The sequence below is a fragment of the Semicossyphus pulcher genome, unplaced genomic scaffold (assembly GCF_022749685.1).
Source record: "Semicossyphus pulcher isolate SPU_LCO1_2020_fin unplaced genomic scaffold, fSemPul1.0.p SCAF_7, whole genome shotgun sequence".
Taxonomy (NCBI): domain Eukaryota; kingdom Metazoa; phylum Chordata; class Actinopteri; order Labriformes; family Labridae; genus Semicossyphus; species Semicossyphus pulcher.
This window is the reverse complement of record NW_027211748.1, coordinates 24,280,484-24,302,505: the sequence shown is the minus strand read 5'-3', so window position 1 is coordinate 24,302,505 and position 22,022 is coordinate 24,280,484. Positions and strand designations below refer to the sequence as shown.

General features: G+C 42.6%; 2 protein-coding genes across 4 annotated transcripts in view; one reads left to right on the top strand and one right to left on the bottom strand.

The window, feature by feature from the left end:
* Positions 1-135: 135 nt before the first annotated feature.
* On the top strand, positions 136-11,304 carry ankrd33bb (ankyrin repeat domain 33Bb). Its single transcript, XM_069685490.1, has 5 exons — positions 136-627; positions 4,364-4,493; positions 9,260-9,400; positions 10,334-10,497; positions 10,648-11,304. Exons 1-5 carry the CDS (start codon positions 136-138, stop codon positions 11,302-11,304), a joined length of 1,584 nt encoding a protein of 527 aa, XP_069541591.1.
* An 8,016-nt stretch (positions 11,305-19,320) lies between these two features.
* ctnnd2b (catenin (cadherin-associated protein), delta 2b) overlaps positions 19,321-22,022 on the bottom strand; it is a 200,002-nt gene continuing 197,300 nt past the window's right edge. For all 3 annotated transcript variants that reach the window (XM_069684388.1, XM_069684389.1, XM_069684390.1), the window contains one exon: positions 19,321-20,986. In XM_069684388.1, the coding sequence (XP_069540489.1) occupies positions 20,723-20,986 (264 nt within the window). In that variant the 3' untranslated portion in view covers positions 19,321-20,722. The remainder of the gene's footprint in view (positions 20,987-22,022) is intronic.

The window sequence follows — 22,022 nt, the reverse complement described above, 5'->3', positions numbered from 1 at the left end:
TAGCAGGATTCAATCTTCTCTCAGAAAGGATGAAACAAGGTATTGCAGGAGGTCGGTGGACATGAGCTCTAGGTCCTCCTAGAGTTGTCCTGGCACAAGAATTGAAAACATTTGTTGGGGCAGGGGAGGGTTTAAATGGTGTTAATAACAGAGGAACAAGGTGAAGGTTCAAAGGTTCGAGAGAATGGAGTGTCCGGAGGCATTGGACTGGGTGGGACTGAGTTTAGGACCAATAACATGGCTGTGGAAAAACCTGTCATGTCCATCACCACAGCTGACGAAGATGGCCTTGAGTGTGAAGTACCAGCAGAGGACGATGAGGATTTTGAAGCCGATTACACGCGCAACTATTGGGAGGATGATGATGATATCTACCAGGAGTTTGAGGAGTTGGACTTCGAGTCCCTGCCTGATCGCTCGGACACCCGCAGCATTGTCTCAGACGATTCTTTCTATCCTCCAGACAATTCATTCGTCTGCCAACTGTACCGCCCACCAAGCCCTGAAAGCCCCGAGCCCATTTCCTTCTTTAAGGCCTGTTGCAACAACAATGCCATCATCGTCAAGATCATGATCAGACAAGGGGTGACGGAAGAGGAAGTGAGAGAGACGGACAGGAACAGAAGAGTAGGTGTCTGGGTTCAACGCATTTTAATGAAAGGTTTGATTTTCAGGCACTCCTGTGTGGGTTTTCACTGCTGAAGCTTCCTAACCATCATCAGGTAAAAGAACTTACCTGTTATCCATCGAGTTGCACAGCAGTGAAACTGATGTCTGTGTGCAGCATCAGTTCTACAACACATCCTTCAGTTTCATCGTGGTGTAAGCCGTCCAACTCTTCTAAAAATAGTAGGATTATGCCACTTCAGTCTGGTTCAAAACAGTCCTATAGACGACATGTTACTGTACATAACCATGCAGTTCATTGTAGGGAGCTGTTGCAGCATCTGATATTGTGTCTATGGTATTATGTCTACAAGTATCAATCACACAGAATCAACTGTTTAGATCTTGTATTTCTGAGTGCTGTTAAAAATGTAAACATGTCCTAATGATGGAATATGTTCAAAGAGTTGTGTTCTGGTAGTCCAAGGTACAAGAAGGATACAAGTGTTTCCACCCTCAGTGAACTCGCTGTTTTCATAAGGGCTGTCACATCAGGACGTGCGTTCAGGCCAACTGAGCCTGGTTCAACTCCTGAACAGCAGTGAGCCACTGAAGGTCAAATCCTTCAGGAACTTTCAGAGCAGTTGGTTAAGCCTTCAGTGACAGATGGGAGGGTGTAACCGCACAATGACTGTGTCAAAAAGCAGCTTGACCTCAGGGCTTAGCCTTAAAAGGGCTCGCTAAGACATTGACCTGAGCACTAGGTAAGCGATACTGTACGTCTATAGGGCTGGATCAATGCAGGACGGTCCAGGCGCAGTAATGTCTTTCAGGACACCTCGGATGGTGTTGACAATGCATATGCAGCTGTAATGGTAATGGGTTTAGTTGATCAGCTCCTTGTTTGTAGTGTGATCTAACATATAAACTTCACCACAAAGGAATTGTAGAGAACTGAAAGCTGGATGTCGAACCAGACTGGTGTCCTGTATGAAGCACTTACCTTAAGTAACCCTGTATAAACTCTCTATGCTAGGTCATACAAACGGAGGTGTAGCATGCCCTTCACCATCTCACAGGGATGCACAAGGTGTCTTTTAGCATCTGAAAGAGACCACTGACCATATATAAGAAGTAGAAGTAGCCATCGTGACTTCACCCATTGGTTTGTCAACTGCCTATTTGAAGCCTTAAGTTCTGCATCTTAGCTGTGGCTATGTTGTTTTTCCGGCACTAGGGCCAAGGGTTGGAAAACACCGAGTTATCAAAGTTCTACAATCTGTGCTCGTGGCTAATTCATAAATGGGCGAATTAGCTAGTTAAACAACGTGTTTCAACAGAATAAGATTGCTTTTGTGGTGGTACTCGACAGGAGATTTTTATTTATTAGACTGAATCAGCTTGGAGAGCAAACAAGCTCCTGCTGAACAATACCTACAGTGTTAACTTAGCACAATTGATATTGTATTCCCTACAGCGCACTTCTGTGCAGGGAAATGCCAGCAAATCCTGACTCCCATGCACTAGCCGCCATAAATACACCAACGTACAGTATGAGATAGGCTGATCAAGCTTATATGATCAAGTCTAAATACAGACTATTTAGTACTATAATCTTATATTATTTACCTGATATTTGAATGCAAACCCAAACATGGCTAAAGGTTGAGTTCAGTGATTTGTTGCTGATGTACCAGGCAGCTATGAGCACCCGACTGTAACTCAATGAGAGGAACTTCAGCTCATGGCACTTCTGCGTTGGGTTTGCTACTTTTGGTTGCTCTAATAAAAAAACGTCACCACAAAAGATGTGTAGAAAACAGAAACTCTATGTCATCTCTAATATTTGTTACATTAGAACCAGCCTGGCCTTCTGTCTACAGCACTAACCTTCATAACCTTGTGTACTGTATACAATGGCATTCGAGACCATTCCCTTCAAATACTGATGCATGTCACACCCCCATTGTCTCACACAGATACAAAAGGTACCCTCTGGCATCTGTGTGATACCACTGACTGTATATAAGAAGTCCCTGTGTCTTCACCAACTTGTTTGTCGACTGCTTCTTTGAAGCCTTGAGTTCTCTGATTTGTTGCTATGTTGGATTCCTGGAGCTATAAGTGACCATAATTGGATGAGAGAGGGGTGCTGGAGAGCGGCCAGGGGTTGGCAAACACTAAGTTATCAAAGCTATACAGTTGATGCCCTTGGTTTATAAATAATTCTGGCTAATGAGCCGATTAACCATTATATTACCACAGAATGAGTTTCTATTTGTGGAGGTAGCTGACCGGAGTTACAGGCGGTTGAGCGACACGCTCTGGGTAACTTAAAATAACCGGTCTTCTCATTCCTATGGCCTGCCGTCTTCTCTACCGGAAAAAAGGCCAGCAAATCCTTACTCCCAAGGCGATGCCACCACCAATAAATCAATGTATGACAAACTCTGAATAAGCTAACGAGCCAGGTACGATGAGGGAGGACACCTGGTGAGATATTAATGACTTAAAACAGAATTGTGCTCATGATTCGGACCATAAACTCTTTTGGAAGATGTTTACTAAGGTAATAAAATAACTAAGTAGAAAGGTTATTTTCTGGTAGACATACCCATTTGGCTTTCGGCAAACTGTAACTGTAGGCCATTAACAAGAATGCAGGTTTAAGTCACTTTAGTCAGGATTGTTGTTGGCTTTTCCCAGAGAGATTACGGCGGACCGTAGTGACGAAAAGAACCGTTATTTTAAGTTTCCCGGTACATGACGTTCACCCGCTATTCTCTCACTGTCTGAGTCCGTTACTCCTTTAGTCTGAAAAATAAACAACTGCAGTCAGTCACCACCACAAAAAGAATCTCACTCTGTTGGAAACACGAAGATAAACTAGCTCGTTCGTCAGCTAATGATCAGCCACGGGCACAGACTGTTTAGCTTTGGATGGCTTCAGAAAACCAACATGGCGGTGGACAAATCCCGAACTCAAGGCTTCATTTACGCAGTCGAGAAACCAACAGGTGATGTCACATTGGCTACATCCCTTATTTATACAGTCTATGCCTTTGAGGTGCTATGATACCAACCAGAAGTGGATAGTAGGGTAGTCATAATTATGTATTTGACCTAACCAATGTGGGAACATTGACATTATAGTGGAAGCTACAACAAAACTAAGCTGGATTGCTTGGATGGAATATTAATATGGATCTTAAAACTTCTGTATTAAAAGTACAGACAGAAGCTTTTTGTTGACAGTCAGAACTGATAGACTACGTTACGTAGTACTTTGACCCACTGGACCCTGGTATTAACATGAGATCTGATTATATTTGACATCTGACTCCCGGACCACCTCCAGATGTGATCTGACTGATCATATTCCCACTTGGGTCTTAAGAGGTTGTGGTCATCTTAAGGTTTTCTGCAAGCTGCAAAATGTTGTCAGTATTGATGAAAATTAGAGCCATTTAACGGCTATTACACTTTTAATCAAGAGCCAGTAGCAATTTGTACAATTATGTGCTTGGCAAGTGACCACTCCAGTTGGAAACTGTGAAAAACAGCTTTTAGTTTGTCTGCGGGCTGAAGACTGATATGTTTTATTTCTTCTTCTGAGAATCATCTTGTGAAGAAGTTTTGCTATGAATGAAAACTTTACTGTAGCATCAGGAAACCATTTTGGTGTTTTTGCTGGCCAAAATCAATCAGCGACAGATGGAGAAGAGGAAACTAAAGCACTCTTGTTTTTGTGTTTCAGTCTGGTCTGATTATGGCGTGCTACCATGGCTATGTGGACGTGGTCATCGCACTCTCGCAGTGCCCGTATCTTGACGTTAACTGGCAGGACAACGAGGGGAACACTGCTCTTATCACTGCAGCACAAGCAGGTAATCACACATTGGGCCCTACGTTTTAATACATATACTTGTTTAACTACTGTGAGCAGATGAAACAATCATGGAGAGGTTTTAATTTAACCAGGGACATTGTTAGTGCTTGTATTTCTTAATATGGCGCTTCACAGTCAGGGTCCAACCACACAGTGACTCATTAGACTGATTAGACTTCTCTTATGGATGTGTGGGTATGAACTGACTTGATTGTGATATTTTGGGAAGTACACTTATTTGCTCTTTTAGATGAGAAGATTTAAACAAATGTGTTTGTACTTTAAATCTAAAGCTACTACAGCAACCAGCTAATTAAGCCTAGCATAGCGAAGCTAGCCTGTCACTGCCTGAGGGCAACAAAGTAAGCCTACCAGCACTTCTCAAGCTTCCAAATTATTTCTTTGATCCTCATAAAAGAAACAAATTGTTTATAAACACTTTATATTTTACAGTAGGTTATGTGCAAAGCTTTTTTTCGACCAGCCTTCGGACAGAGCCAGGACTAGAAGGAGCTAGCTAGCAGATTTTTCCATCTCCTGAATTAGTGCTCGGTTAGCTGGCCTGACATTGGTCTCAAGCTTCTCATCTAACTTCACCTAACAAGTAAGAAATTAAGTATATTTTCCCAAAATTATTGAGAAGTCTAATTTTTTTCTATCTTAAATGTGTGTGGATGTACAGTGCCTTTCCAAATAATATTATGTTTGCCATAAATTGTGTAATTAATGGTACCATTTATTGCAATCTCGGATCCCATCAGCTGTAGTCCGACGACGATGTAGCCTCTGGGGACAACGGTGAACATGTGTGTGGCGTGTAGCCAGCGGTTAGCGATAAACGACTTCCAGTCAAGACTTCCCTTGCCGCATGCTGCAACCGTTTTTCTTGTGATTTACTTTTATTAAAGGGTCTTATCTTTACTGAAATTTCAACATCATGAAGCAGATTAGTAAAAAGTAAAAATGAAGCTTTGTCAGGTCTGTCCTCAAGAGGAGAAGAAAACTACTTTTAAAATGCTCAGAGGTCAGAGCCATCATTTCTGATGAATTCGAGGAAGTCTGGAAATCTGAACTCTGAACGGCTTTCTTTCGTGACACCGCGTCAGGGAATTCATCTCAAGTTGAATTTTAGATCTAGAACAGATTGTTAGCTGTTTGAATGCAGATGTCTGTTTATAGAGATGAATAAGAAGATAAATCATCGTCAGATCACGCTGATGGGAGCCGGGATGTCATTACGCCTCATTCAATCTTTCAAAGCTTTTGCTCTCCACACGGACTGTTATTCCTGCATACGCCGCAGCCTGCTGATATGTAATTGGTCAATATTACTTGGACTACCAGCGTACTACAAACGTGACATTTTATTTAGTTTTTTTTTTTTCACAAAAATAATGTTGTTATGGATGGGGCCTTAAATGTTCCATGATCCTGTTATTGCAACTTGTAGCTGCTGTGATAGATAGATAGATAGATAGATAGATGTGTAATGACCTATGACTGTATATACAGATGGACGAGGCGTCTCCATCTGCTGCTGTATGAAATTGAAGCCAAAATAGCCCCTGTGATAGGCACTGCCATCTTGCAATTTACACTTAAATTACCAAAAAAAAAAACCCCAGCAAGGATCCTGCACGTCTGCGTGTTTAACAGCAGAACAGCTTCTTGTGTTGGTCTGAAGCAGACGTTCACAGATATGTAAACTTCAAAGACTGTAGTGATTGTTTTAGTTATTTCTCCTCTCGCTGTTCCTCCCCTACTCTGCTACTCAGGAACAGATTGATTGACAACAGAGCTGTCAATCATCATTTTTACAGCATCACATAACAAATGAAAAATAAACTTGTCAGAAAAATGGACAGAAACACTTGGACATAAATCAGCATGATAAGAAACCATGTTTGAGAAAAATGTATTTGATGTGTATTTTGATTTTATAGTTTGACTCATGTCCCATCTGTTAACATGGAGGAGGCGGGCTTTAGGACCTATACTGCAGCCAGTCAGCAGGGGGCGATAGAGAGGGTTTGGCTTCACTTTTAGGGAGCTGTCATGTCGTCCATCTTTTTATACAGTCTATGGTAACAAGTCAAAGCTAATGGAATCATTCATATATCATTCATATCTGTTTAGATGAAGCACAGTTACTATAGATACAATAACGATAACCAGGTTCAAAGGATGTTAGTGTTCCTCTAGGACTAAAAACCTTTAGACATGATCGTCCAACAGCAAATATATGACCAGACATCATGATGTGTAACTCAATATTCACACACAACATCAAGGATGTCAAATTTCATCTGACTTAAATTAAAACATTATACATGTGTTGCAATTTGCGTCTCCATAAACCCATAAAAGCCTCTTTGCCGTATATATTCCTCCTCATAATATATCTAACAGCTCATTTTGAAGCCGTCTCCTGGTTATGTTACTTTGCATAATTGAACGCTCTCTCCCTCTCTACCTTTGATGCATAATTTACAGTGGTGGAAATTTTATTGCAGAGAATTGAGTTTCAAAATTGGTCCACATTACAGCACAGAGCATATTATGTGGTCTGGTGCTTCTAGCTGCAAGAATTACTGTTATTTGCTGGCATTAGAAATTACCATGGTAAGTAATTTCATAGTGATGCAGCCACATGTATCAGACGTGGCGGCCCGGCCTCTCATCTGCTAACAATGATGAATGGCTCTCTGTGGGCTTTGATGAATAGCTGCAGACTGCTCTTCATTTTCTGCTTCATTAAAAGAAGTATTGATCCCCGTTCGTGACAAAGTACTCTGCAACACCTCAGGGGAACAGGTGAGGAGGACTGAGAGTCTGCAGCAGAGGGGTCGAATACATACAAGGAAAACTTTCCCTGAAACCCTTCACTAAAGGTAGAAGGTGTCTAGTCTTCTCCTTAGAGTCAGACTTCCATTAATAACCATCATCATTCTTTCAACCATGCTCTGGCTTCTGTCTTAATCTTAATAATGGATTCCTGTTGCGTGCTGAAACTCTGCTTAATGCTTACTTAAAGGTATTTCAGGAAATCAGACTTCCTTTGCCTGGATTAAGACCAGGTTTACTCAAATAGTAACCATGGAAACATATGAGGATGTGCTGAAACGTAAAATGCTGCGATTAGACAAAATATGAGCTCAAAATCAGGTTGATGTTAACCAGTGTTACCAAGCATTGATTCCAGCAATATGACTGTACTACGGTATTAACAGGGACTTTAAGCAGCGACCGCATGTCTATAACAAACATGAAAAACGGTCAAATTAGCGGGTATGTTTAATAAATATACTAATAATCCATACAACTTCTAAAGGTAGAATCGAAAATAAACAAAATGACAGTATCAAATAGGATAAAAAACGTACCTGCTTACACTCTGACGTTGTACTGACCACGGCAAACTGGTCTTTCTCCCATAGTAGACAGCTGGGCCACAACGACAGGAAGTGCGCTAAGTGGAACGCCGTAGCTGTCCCTAATATAATTATATAAAATATGGTGTGTATCCACAAATTTTCTTGCAAAATGCAAAAACAAAACTAAACTTAGGGTACAAATTGCTGCATGGCGGTGCAGTCGTTAGCACTGTCGCCTCACAGCTAGAAGGTTCCTGGTTCGAATCCCAACTGGACCTTTCTGTGTGGAGTTTCCATGTTCTCCCCGTGTATGCATGGGCTCCCCACAGGTACTCCGGCTTCCTCCCACAGTCCAAAGACATGCTCGTTAGGTTAATTGGTGACTCTAAAAGTGCCTGTAGGTGTGAATGTGAGCGTGAAAGGCTGTGTGTCAGCCCTGTGATTGACTGGCGACCCGCCTCTTGCCCAATGACAGCTGGGATTGGCTCAAGCCCCCCGCAAACCCTGAACAGGATAAGCGGTATATAGATAATGGATGGATGAGGGACAGACTGACAAAATGATAAAATCTGTAATAAATCAAAGGGCGTTTTCACATTAGGTTCGATTGCTTCGTACCGTGCCCGAGTACAATTGCCCCCGTTCTCATCTCCCCCGCCCGTCAGCTTCCACATTAATATTTTTGTTCTGTACCCGAGTACACTTGCGGTAGGACTCTGAAGCAGAAGATGGCGGTAATGCACATCAAAAACAAGAAGAAGAAGAAGAAGAGTATCATCAACTATGCGACACTGTTTATGTTGTCGTTCCAGTTTAGAAAAGCGTGCAAATCGCATGATCCCAAGCCCATACAATGGAGCCGACCTTCGGACTATAACTACTTGTATTCATATTTTGTAAAAAATCTCAAGAATTACCCTCTCACCTACATTCCCACGGTATCAGCCATGGCCGTGCAGTTCAGAGGGCGAGATCAACGGTGCTGCGCGCATGTGCGGAGGAGACGTTGTAAAAAGCAGTCCACTTCTGCGGTTTGGTACAGTAGCTTTTCACACCTGATATGTACCGTACACATGAACCGTACTCAAGACCACCTTTTCAAGTGGACCTTGATACGTGCCTGAGTACGGTACACAGTGTTCACACTAATCAAACGAGCTGGACTTTGGGGTCAAGTGCACTCGGATCCAGTACAGTCCAGTCCCTAATGTGAAAACCCCCTTAAAGGGAAACTTGTATTGCATGTGATGTTAATACCAAGAATTATCCGCAAATATACGTAATATATGTTGTACCAAAATGTTTTCCAATATTTTTTAACAGTGACATAGAAGATAAAACTTGAGAATGTTTTAAGAAGACGTTTATCAGATTGTGCTCTGGTTTGCAGGTCACATATTCATCTCTAACTACCTGCTGAACTACTTCCCTGGGCTGGACATCGAGAGGAGAAACTGTCACGGCTTCACAGCTTTGATGAAGGCGGCCATGCAGGGCCGAGCCGAGTGTGTCAGGGCTCTCATGATGAACGGTAAAACATTTAAATAATTAAGACCGATGCACATTCTTTTGTCCTGTATGAAAACAGTTATCCATCTTACAAAATTATGTTTTAAGATTATGTGTCAGGCTAGAAATCTCCCTTACTCAATACCAAAACGTCAAACATCGACATTTGTCACGACCCTTGGCGTCCCATATAAACACACAAAGTACACTTCAGTATCTGTATGAGAGAAAGCAGGCTTTCAACTTACTGCTGTCGCTATATTAGACGCATAAATAAATTGTTGTTATTGACGTAGCAGGAAGACCAAGAATGTCCACTTGGCGTAGCGCTCGGTGGCAATGAAAGGGTCCAATCACAGGACCTTCACTCAGGGTTTCAGTGTCATGATGTTTTAACCTACCCCATTGACCATATTCACATGGCGGCCATTTTCCTCTGACATCACTCTCAGGGTGTGAAACTAAAAAGCTGTTACATTGCAATACTGCTGTGTTTCAGTTCGTAAATCATATAAACATGGAAACATGGATGAGCAGGACAATCTCACCCTGAAGGGGTTCCTCCGCGATAACAACCTGCTCAGTATACATTATCCCGCTGTTTACTTAGTTAAAACTTGAAACATTGCCCTATGTACCCCCAGATTTTAACTATGCGTTGTCTTTTTTAGTTGCTGATCAGTAAGTAAATAAAAATAATGTCTGATTCTCTTAGTTATTACAACAGTCCAACTACAACTATTATAATTCTCTTTGAGCTTGACATGAGAGGAAAATGGCGAGCATGTGAATATGGTGTATGATGTTGTTCCTTACCTTATCTGTCCATTTTTGTTAATAACAACAGGTAAGTCCACAGGTTACGGGAAAAAAACCTCTTCTATGTGGGTCTGTTTAAGATACCTTGTGCATATTTGACAACCTGGGATGAGATTGTACTTCCACAACTTCTCAGGAGGAGATATTCAGGCACGGGACAACGGCCGCAGGATGACACCCAGGGAGTGGGCTCTCTTCACTGGTCGATACGAGACAGCGCACCTGATGTATCGTCTGATGTCAAAGCCCTGCGCTGAGCAGTTCTGTGACTCCTTCTCCCGGGAGTGGCCCATGCTGGAGGTTAAGAAATTCATCATGACTGCAGTCCTTCTATTGACCGCACCACATAAAGCTTTTTATACCTCAGAGGCAAATTCACTGCAAGCATTGAAAAGGTGTTCTTTTTCCAGTCGATTCCTCTAAACTACAATGTCTGATCTTGTTGTGCAGGAGCTGGTGGCCCAGGCTCAGGTACCGCAGTCCTGCTGGAGGCGTCTGCTCAACTTCCTGTCCTGCTGCCCTTACAGGTTTTACATCAACAACAAGGTGAACGCTGTGGACGATGGTGTGCTTGACCACATGGTCCGGATCACCACGTGTCTCGCCAGTCCTGTCATGGCCACAGCTTGTCGCACGGTGTGTCCTGGCAGCCCGCCGTGCATAGGGAAGCGCCGTCACGCTGTGCAGGAGATTCTGAGGAGGCAGCGAGTGGCCGAGCTGAAGCGTCTTGGCCCGGACAGACTGAACAACTACAAGAGATTTTTCCAGAATTCACGGGTCCTCCTCATCCCCAAGGTGAAGGATCGGAGGGCCAGCCTCCAGCCGCAGCTGCTGAGCGACGTGGCTGCGGCGTCCTCAATTGCCTTTAGACGAGCAAGTCTGCTGCCTCTGAACATGATGAGGAGAAGCAGCGTGCGGCCTGGTATCGTGGTGCCCAAAGTGAGGCTTTGTAAAGCCCCAGCCACGAGCTTCATACCGGACAAACTCAAACACAGCGGTAACCACAACCAGCTCCAGATCCCCAAGTGGAACTACAAGATGAAGAGGATCGAGAGGAGGCAGGAGGAGGACCGGCAGAGACTGTTACCTCAGACATGGAGGAGATGAGGGGGAGCTGCTGCTGTGTGCTCACAGTGTCACATGTCCTATTGCCACTTTTAAAAGCTGAAGTGTGTCTTGTTAGAAAAACTCTCACACAGCTTTTACTACACAATAGTGTTTAAAATTGACCTTTGACCCCTGAATATCACTGCTCATCATCATTTTTGTTGCTGAGGTTCCTTTCATTGCTGGATTGGTTGCCTTGTTTCTACCTGTGCTCACATGCTCTCTTTGTGGGACATAAATTGAGATGCAATGAGGGAAAAAGAAATACACATACCGTACAGTGATTGTATTTTATGGTGGATTATTAGTGCAAAGCAATGACTGTATATATAGAAGGAAAATTGTACAAAATTGATGCCAAAACAGCCCCCGTGATAGGCACTGCCATGTTGCTATCGTGACGTCATTTGGAGCCAGAGATGCGCAGTATAGATCGGCGGGTGGCGCCGCTGTAGCCACTTCCTCTAACCAAAACACACACTTAACTTACCGAAAAAACAAGCAACAGCACAACAGCTTCTTTGTGTTGGTCTGAGATTAACGTTCACAGATATGTAAACTTCAATGACTGTAGTGATTGTTTTAGTTACATCTCCTCCCACCGATCCTCCTCTGCTCTGCTAATCCAGAACAGATCGGCTGCAGGAGCCGTATTTGTTAACAGAGCTGTCAATCATCCTTTTTACAGCATCAAATAACTAATTAAAAATAAACTTGTCAGAAAAATGAACACTTGGACGTAAATCAGCCTAATAATAACTAACTATAATGACAGAAACCATGTTTGAGAAAAATTTATTTGGCGTGTATTTTGATTTTATAGTTTGACTCATGTCCCATCTGTTAACATGGAGGAGGCGGGCTTTATGACCTATACTGCAGCCAGTCAGCAGGAGGCGATAGAGAGGGTTTGGCTTCACTTTTAGGGAGCTGTCATCTTTTTATACAGTCTATGGTGGAAACAAATATTTACGTATAATTCATTGACACGTTGCAAAGGAAAATAAGTTAAAGGTTTCAGTATGCTTTTAAAAAGTTCTTGTCAAATGGTGTAAAGTAGATGTTCTGAACTCACAACATCTGCTGCTGGACCACAAACATATAAGCACAAAAAGGAAATGTTCATGTTCAACAAGAGGGGAGAAATGTGGCTTGAAAAGGCATCAAGGTGACAGCCAGTCGCAGAGATTTCACAGGATGGAGGGAAGAGCTCTGACACGGCCAAATAAAGATTGGTCGCTGGCTGCTGCAGCAGATTGCAGCAGGAAAGGTTCGCTGAGCACGCAGGAGGAAGCCAAGAGGCCATTTCACACTGACACACAGTACAACAGGTATCTGCAAGGAAGCTTACGAGCAGCATTTGACAGCTGAGCTGAGGGGCCAGCTCACACAGGCTTTGTGAGGGCTTTGTGGAGAGTTTGAAAGGCAGAGCCAAAAATACACGGCTTAGTGGCAGACTGTGACTTGATCACTTCCAAAATAAGCACATGAGATGGTCGTCTGCTGCTGTCCGCTGCTGTATGAACCTCCCGCTCTGAGACAAACGGAGGGCCAGCATTATTTACTCCTGTGGAACTACATGTGTACTTCATTTATGCTTAGGAGCAGCAGTAATGAAAACAGAATTAAGGTAATATAAAAACATAAAAATATGGGATATAAGGTAAAGTGAGGACAGCATATAAATGTGTCCTTTTGGTTTGTAAATCTAAATAAATTATTGAGATTAGTCAAAATAACCGTACTGATATTACCTTTATTGCCCTCTAGTGGAAGAAAAGCGAACTGCAACAACATTCCTAAAAACAGAATAGTTCCGAGTTCAGGACCAATAAAAATAAATACTTTTTTTTTTAATTTCACGTGAGGCTGTGAGCTGTTTAGAACAGATGTCTTGTGGTTATTTTGTGCTCTGAGGCTGGGCAACTCTCACTAAATGCTCCTTTAATATGTAATATATGATGTAATTTCACAGACTTGACTTTGGTACGATGCTAGCTAACCAAACGGATGAATGAGCTCTGGACTCTTCTTTGACTTTTGACCTGTTTGGGACTGAGCTGGACCGCACTGAGCTGGACTCTTTATGGATCTCTTTACACTTCTGCCAAAAACAGTAACTCAAAGGTTGTAAAACACGGGACAAAAAACTCATTTCTACTACGAGTTCATCCTTTTTTCTGCACACGGATGGAAGCTGATGAAGGTTATGATCATGAATCATAATAAGTCGAGGATGGAGAAACACCGGAGTGACATTTAAAGTGAGAAAACTAAATCTACATGCCAAATTCCTTATTTATACACGTCATCATCATCACTGGCCTCCGAGGAAATACTGTAATTCATACTTGAATGTTGCGGTGTATTTTTGTTTGTACCTTAATCTGTCATTGTGTATAACTATGTAAACATTTCCTTTAAAGTTGTAATCTTGAAGATCTCAGTTTCGTTCTCTTTGGCGGCACCTATGGCGATAAACGGTAACTGCGGGAGCACACTTCCCAGATATCCAGACAGTGTCGCATGTGTGACGTCCACGGTTGGCTCTGGTTGTAGCTCTTGATTTTCCTCACTGACGGTCACTTTCCTTTTTAGACTGTTTGCTTCATCTGAGCGTCGAGTTTGTTTCTTTTTCTTTGGATTTTCACTTCTTGTTGAAGTTGTATCTGTAGTCATCCATCTTTTCTTTGTTTGTTCAGCCATAGTAGATTACTGTTTACTCGCAACACTTGCAGAGAGCGGAAAAGCAGCCGCTTAGCTCCGCCTACCCTCTCTGGCAGACCAACCACTGCTGGCTGATGGAAAACGCGTCACTAACTGGGCGCCGCTTGTGATTTCTTCTGCTAAAGTCGCCACAGACACCCAGTCTGTAATACTGCAAATGCAAAGGCTTTCATCAGTGGGCCATCGGCTCAATCACCATTGTGTTACCTCATTCGGCATTTATTTGCATTAAGATCTTCAAGATTATCACTTTAATACATATAAAAACACATTTGTTATTCTAAAGGTATTCAAAGCTACAATAAACTGCTAAATGCTCAATTTCATGCATCACTGTGTCTTCTGTGGATAGAAAATTGCATTAATTTGTAATGAAGCCTCTAATTGTGTTACATTAAACATCATTGAATGATGCGCTGCAATAAACTTGTTTGTGATGCTCTGAGGTTTTCAAACTGAAAAATTGCTTTAATATTACTGCAGCAATAAAGGACGACGGCATCCTCCCACAGTGGTTTGATAAAGGCAAACAAAACAACATTGGGTGGGTCTGAAATCTGTGTTTTTGGCAGGAAAACCGCACTTTGTCACCTCAGTGGGAGAGGAAAGCAGGCACTGAGACAGCTTGGGGTAGACGGCAGGCAGGCAGGCAGGCAGGCAGGCAGGCACAGCCTTCAGGGTCTGCAGCATGTTGTTCTTAACTACAGGTGTCCTAAAAGAACTATTTGAGGTGTTGCTGAGATAAGGCAAAAGATGCTCTTCAGCGTACTTCTCATTTCTGGAGCTGTGGCGGACGCCTCGCCCGGGCTTTGTTCTGCGCTCCGACAGCGAGTGTGTGATGGACAAAGACGAGGCCTGACCCAGAGCTCTCAGAGATAAAATCTGTGCCTGTGGTGTGGTGATTTATCTGCAGACTAAAATGGCCGCCGCCCTGACCTGTGGTGCAGATTCTCTAATCACCACTAGAGAGCACTCATGACCCTCTACAGTCCAGTAGAGTTGAACACATGAATTGCAGGTATGCATACGGCCCTGGATGTTCACCTGCACTCACACAGACCAGGATAAGAGGCTGTTTTGTGAGTGGCCTTGCAGTCAACATTTAAAGGGAACCATCCTCTGTTTCCTCTGTTCTGAGGCACTGTGGAGCGCTCTGTGGATGCTGTGTATGAGACAGCCTCATCCAGTGTTTCAATGTTTGATTATTCTCCTTTAAGTAAGTATCATACAATGTGTTCAAACCCGGCTTTAAGCAGGACAGGAGTCTTACAACATTTCTTGTTGGTGTTTTGACAGAAAGCTGTCTCAGTCCAGGTCGTTGGTATCTGGTCGCCTATTTTTCTGCATTTCCTACCCAGCGTTGCTTGCATGTCTCTTTTAGCACCGGTACGTCTTTCCTGCTGTAAGTCCGCTGTAATCTTCCAATTAAAAGTAGATGTTATACTTTATTTTAGTGTGCCATTTTTAAGTTAATTGTTTTTAAGCACAAATGTAGAGCAATGTGTCGGTTTGCTGAGAAGATCGGGCCGATATTAGCCTGTTACATATCAGCAGTCTGTGTTTAAGTTTGTGTCTAAGTTTTCAGAACATATCATGCAGAAAACAATGCTTCAGGGGTCAGCCGGGGTCAGCCCTGCACACGGGTCTGTATGTGACAGAGTGACTGACTGACGGTGCTTTCACAGCAGTAGAGAGAGAGAGTTGCGACATCACTATGGTGGATCATGGAGCATATTGGACCTCCACTGACGTGACTCTCTGTCTATACGGCTCTGGATACTTTGTTCGGGGAGTAGGCGGGGCTGCTCCTCTGCTGTCCTCACCTACGTCCTCAGCGCACACCTGCTTTCAAACACGTTCTCATCCGCCTCATAAGGACAGTCCTTGTAACACATTGCCAACAAAAGCGCACATTGCCCTGATGCGGTCAGCCACATACTAGGTTTTGACCTCCTCTTGTTTTGAAGTGTAGCAGAGCATCACATCCGAGCAGACAGGAGTTCACACCTGACCAACTTGTAGCTTGTGTTTTCTTCATCTCCGTTCAGCTCTCCGGCAGATTCTCTTTGACATCTTTATTATATCGCTGTTTCTCCCAGGTGCTTTCAGTGGTCCATGTTTTTTAACAGATTTTTCTGGAGCATTATGAGTGATGATTTGAGACAAAGTATCAGAGAGATTACAGGGTGGGTAATGTATGCTCTGAAAATTCATTAATAAATATATTTACTGTTCTAGCATTGATGTAACATTTATTAACGACTTTTCATTTATTATTTAGTATTCATTTGATGAGAAGTACACACTACATCAGCTGGTTTTCTGACCCCCCCGGACCCCCACCAATACAGTAAAACTGCACATTTTAGAGTGGCCTTTTATTGTGGCCAGCCTAAGGCACACCTGTGCAATAATCATGCTGTCTAATCAGCAGCTTGATATGCCACACCTGTGAGGTGGATGGATTATCTCGGCAAAGGAGAAGTGCTCACTGACACAGATTTAGACAAATTTGTGAACAATATTTGAGAGAAATAGGCCTTTTGTGTACATAGAAAAAGTCTCAGATCTTTGAGTTCAGCTCATGAAAAATGGGAGCAAAAACAAAAGTATTGCGTTTATATTTTCGTTCAGTGTATATTCAATATTCTTAGTGCAATATAATTATCTCAACACCTGAAGTGCAATTTTCATTCTGTGAAATAACTGTCAGCCGCAAACTTTCTCTATCCTCCCTCTCGCTCTATTGTTATTATTTATTGCAGTCTTATATTTATTTTTATATTTTTTGCACATATCAGAAGTTGCACTCCCAATTTCATTGTCCTCTCGCTTGTACGACAATGAAGGCTTTGAATTGAAAAGGCAACATCTAGAATATCTGTTATAGCGATATCAATATAATCTCATAATCTAACATAATGTTAAAGTTGTTATTTGTTTAGGAAAACAGCTGTTTGAATAACTTTTCATGTCAGTGGAGAGTTGGTGCAATACCTCAGTAGAAGACGTCTATTTGCGTCCCAGCTCAATCTATCATTTTATTATTGGTTGGGCTCTGAAAATGTATGGTACGGTATGAGACTTTCAAAGTAAGTTTTTGTCAGAGCTGTAATCACAATTTTAAAACTAACACAAGGTTAATTTTCTTAATTTCCTGTGACATTTCAAACTTTTCCAAATCCACATTTAAGCAGTTCAGTTTTTTTGGCTCAGTCTTGAGTTGATCTAAAGCCATTTGGTCGTCTTTCAAACATTTGCCTTTTGCTTTCTGGCAGCTGAAGATCAGTTCCCAGATGTTGGAGCGTCCTTGAACTCACCGTCCAGGAGAGGTTGGAAAACAGTGACTGACTGACTGAAAAATTAAAGCAACACCTTGTTTACTGTGCTTGTGCTGAAGGACATGAAATAAAGGGTTGTGATTTTCAAAATAAAAGCTTAAGGTAAGAGTTAGGAATACTGCAATGTTGGATTCCATCGGCTGATGACGATATAGCCACTGGGGACAGCGGTGAACATGTCGGGTGCGTAGCCAGCGGTTAGCGATAAATGACTTCCAGTCAAGACTTCCTTTTCCGCGTGCTGCATTGTTTACAGAAAAAGAAAACGTTTTTCTTGTGATTTACTTTTATTAACGGGTCTTGTCTTTGCTGAAGTTTCAAAATCATGATGTAGATTTGTAAAAAGTAAGCTTTGTCAGGTCTGTCCTCAAGAGAAGAAGTAAGCTACTTTAAAATGCTCGTTTGTTGAACGGAGGTCGGATCGATCGTTTCTGATGCATTCAAGGAAATCGGGAAATCTGAACGGCTTTCTTGACACAGCTTCAAGGGAATGTATCTCAAGTTGAATTTTAGACCTAGAACAGATTGTTAGCTGAACTTGCTGCAGATGTCTGTTTATAGAGATTAATAAGAAGCTAAATCGTCGTCAGATGAACGCTGATGGGACCCGGGGTTACGTTCCGCCTGCTTTTGCTCTCCTCACGGACTGTTTTTCCTGCATACGCCGCAGCCTGCTGATACGTGATTGGTCAATATTACTCGGACTACAAGCGTAGTCCAAACAGAAACCAGAACACTTGCCATCTCTAAAATCCACATTTCTGTGTAGAATCTGTAAACAGAGATTAGGAATACTGTATAAGAATGTACATGTATACCGTTACAGTATAAACACCAGCAATACTCACTGAAAAATACCACAAAGACACCGTTTTGACACCTGAACAAACAACTCCCAAAGTCAGAGGTTCTTCGATGGTCCGTTTATATTTTTTGGAGCAGTTGCAATCTGTTTGAGGCAATAGAAAGATTCACAATTCTCTTTTTAAAACACGTTTGGTCTAGCAACAAAAAGGTTACCGACGTTCTATCTCCATACAGGTCTTACAGTCAGGTTTTTTTCTGCCTAAGGATCACAAAGACATAACATGACGTTGTCAGATTCCAGATGCTCACTAACAAATACAGTACTTCTGCTTTTCATCCAGTGTTTGTGTGGGGGACATGTTGCATTATGAGTCATTTTTCAAGCGTCAGAGGATGACCTCTGGGACGCCTAAACAGCGGTGGGTAGGGAGAACCAGGGTCTGTTGTCATGTGTCACAATTTAGCCTTTCTCACAAACAAAAAGAAAAGTAATACGTTTACTTTCTGATTTACTGACAACAAATACTCATGCGGTCATGGGTGCAGTTTCAGCTGCTTGAGACCAATTGATCAGAATTGAGGGTTTTCATGCTCGGGGAACTGTTATCTCTATCGTGTGGTTTGAAACGGTCGCCTGTGTCGTCTGATAATCAACAGCTCGTTGTCGAAGGGGAAACATTTTGTGCACAGGTAAAATACAGACATGTTGGAAATACTTCTCACGGATGTAGCACCTTTTCAAACTGCCTATAAGTGACAACGTGGATCCCTGGGCCCTGGTCTACTCTACTCCACATAGCAACAACATTACTACACAAAGTCGACAATTTAGTGTGTTGACCAGAAAATAAAAAGTGAACAAAAATCCTACATGTAGCTGTTTTTTTTACAAGTCTTTTTCCATAATGTTGCTGCTATAAGTGACATCCACATCTGCACATAAAAAGTATATATTTATATTTATATAATATATATCCGTACTCTATTAACAGTTTTGTCTACCATGAAGTTAGAATTGCCACCCATCTCTCAGAAAAGTTTTTTTTTTGTACTTCAAACATTGATTATTTTACAACACAGAAATCAACTAATTTTGTACAACTTTGGAGGAAGCGATGCTCCGCCCGGTCACAGTCCCTCCGTGGTTTTCTTTTTGATCTTTTGTGGTTTTTTTGTAGTTTTCTTTTTGTGGTTTTCTTCCCCCCAGTCCCGGTGCAGTAAGACAGTTTTCATCGCAGTAAAACACAGTTTAGAAAAACCAAAGCATTTACAAACTGGCATCGTTAGAACCGTAAGGATGTTCAGCTGAGCGCCTCGGCTGAACTTGGACCCTTTAACACGCCCCTAAACTTCCTCCCTGCCTTATTCAGCGGAGGGGAAGTAACCCTTGTTTGGCACGGTTATATACACAATGAGTTCACTCAACAGAGGGGCTCATGGGAACAAAAAAGCAGGGATTGAGGTGTTAATGAGGAAAGAGAGCGAGCTTTAAAGATGAGAGTTTTGCCACGGATTCTAAGCTATCCTATGAAAACCATCTGTAGGGCAGTAAAAGGAGCACCGTGACCTACCAGAATGTGTCAATGCACAATTCACATCCACTGTTTCACATTAGCGACACGTTAGCATCCGTCTGTAGCTGTGATATGAATTTTCGAAGGTCAGAGTGCAGCTATTGTGTGTATTTCATGTGCGTTTAAGCTGGGGAGTCGGTTAGAAGGTGAGGTTGACCCGATGGCGAAAAAGGCCTGACATGACACAGAAAATAGTGCAATGTACAGTACACAATGCATCTCCGTAAATGTACAGTGTACATCAAATACTATACAACCAGAATCGAGAATTAAAAAAGTAGAAACACAACAAAAGAAAAAAAAAAGGAACCTGTTACAAATGACAAAGTCCTGAAGCGTTCTTTGCCCAGAGGAGGAAACATCACGCTGAAGCCATAGAGAGAAACAAAAGTTCATGTGACAGACGTCCTACATGTCCTACAGCTCTGCTTCTTGTGCTTCACATTACTAAAAGCCATGTTGCTATACCACATATGTACAGGTTTCTCCACACGTTCCACCCGCCATCCAAAACCTTCCGTCCTCGCGTCCATTTTCTCTTTCATTGTCCTTCTTTCTCTCCACTTGTCCTACTTTTCCCTTCATGTTTCCTTTCGCCGTCATCCCTCCAGAGGCCTTCAGGTGCAGGAGGTCTTTCTGTCTTTCTGTAATTGATCACAAAGTAAACACAGAAAGAAAATGTGTCTGTCGGTTTTGTTGGTGGTGTGCATGCACATGCATGGCCGCTCCTCTTTCGCTTCCCTCCCTTTTCCCTCCTCCCTCAGATGTCTCTAAAAGGAGTCCTCGTGTCTCTTCTCCTGCACTCTCCTGTCGTCCTGCTACCTATGATGCTACTCAGGAACTACAGGAGAGGATGAGGAGGGAGGGAAACTGTCCTCTCATCTTCTCTCCTAAACTCTTTAAACTAACCGCTTCAGCTTCCTGTTATCCTTCATCCTCCTCCTCCTGATCCCTCACCCTCGTCTCCTCTTAGACCCAGGAGTCTGGTGAGGCTGGATAGTGGCTGGTCTCATAGTTGAGCTCGCTGTAGGGCCGCGAGGCTGAATAGAAGTCTACATAGTTGCCGGTGGACTTCAGGCCCTGCAGGTGCATGTTGAGGTCACCCTGCGGGGGGCGCCCTCCCGGGTGAACCTGATTCTCGTAGAAAGCCTGGTCCTCGTAGTTGACGCTGTCGGGCGGGGGAGGGTTCTGGAAAGGAGGGTAGGGCTCTGAAGGCAGGCCTTGAGAAGAGATCTGTAGAAAGAGAAAACACAGCTAGTGATTATGATGGTTCAATCAATCAACTAAACAATATCTATTTATGTTTTATTTATATTAGCATTTAGTCTTTGCTTTATTATTTAAAGAGACCCAAAATTGATCCACTATGAGCAGGTACTTCCTTTTAACAGGCAGAAAGCTCGACCAGAAACAGGCTCATGCTGAACAGCCATCTGCCGTGACCAAACCATGGGTCCAAACCATAATGAAGTGAAGTACTGTTGTTCGACACAAGTGAACCATGATAAAAAATAAAGGAAAACAGCTTTAAAAGGTAGAAACTGAGGTACAACCAATAAAAGATGTTCCCTCAGAGCCAGGCTGACATTAGAGAGTACTTTAAAGTCACTCTGTCCTCACATCTCCAAAGTGTTTATAACAGTCTTAAGTTAAAGAGCAGCACCAGTCATGTTCTAAGACATATAAAATGCTTTGCTCTGTTTTTTCTGCAAAATACGTTTATTTACCTTATAAAAATCCTCCCAATCCAGAATCTGCATAGGCCCCGCCCATTATGCAAATTTCCAACCGCCCCCTCCCTCACAAAAACAAAACCTGTCTCTGCCGTCGTTTAGCAGCAACTTGCTGAAACTTAGCTAGCTTGAAATGTAGTAATTAGTAGTAACGTTAACGTAGTCAGTAGTGAGTTTGCAAAAATTACGATGACGGTTACAGCTGGCTCGCACATTGCCGAAGTGGTTGCCATAGGTTACACATAATGATATACATAGCGTCACCCCGTCCATTAACGGGATTGGCTCCTTAGGTTTGTGACGTCTCAAACCTGCCAATCTGAAAACGTGTTGTTCAGCCTGTCCTTGGTACACTGCAGTTTAAAAGCAGACAGGCCCAGCCATGGAGATGACTGCTGATGTTGTCCCTGATATGTCTTGTAGCACATGAAGAACACCACATGGAGATGTTTACAAGGTGAAACACTTGATTTTCACTGGAGGGGGGGCTTTAACAGACGTCTGCCAGCTCCAGCTAACTAAAAAGCATGAAATTC

Bases quoted from the DNA above. Each gene is read 5' to 3' on its own strand.
- ankrd33bb (XM_069685490.1), top strand. From the start codon at position 136: ATGGTGTTAATAACAGAGGAACAAGGTGAAGGTTCAAAGGTTCGAGAG. The intron at 628-4,363 runs GTAGGTGTCTGG...TTTGTGTTTCAG, and splicing joins AGACGGACAGGAACAGAAGA to TCTGGTCTGATTATGGCGTG. The intron at 10,498-10,647 runs GTTAAGAAATTC...CTTGTTGTGCAG, and splicing joins GGGAGTGGCCCATGCTGGAG to GAGCTGGTGGCCCAGGCTCA.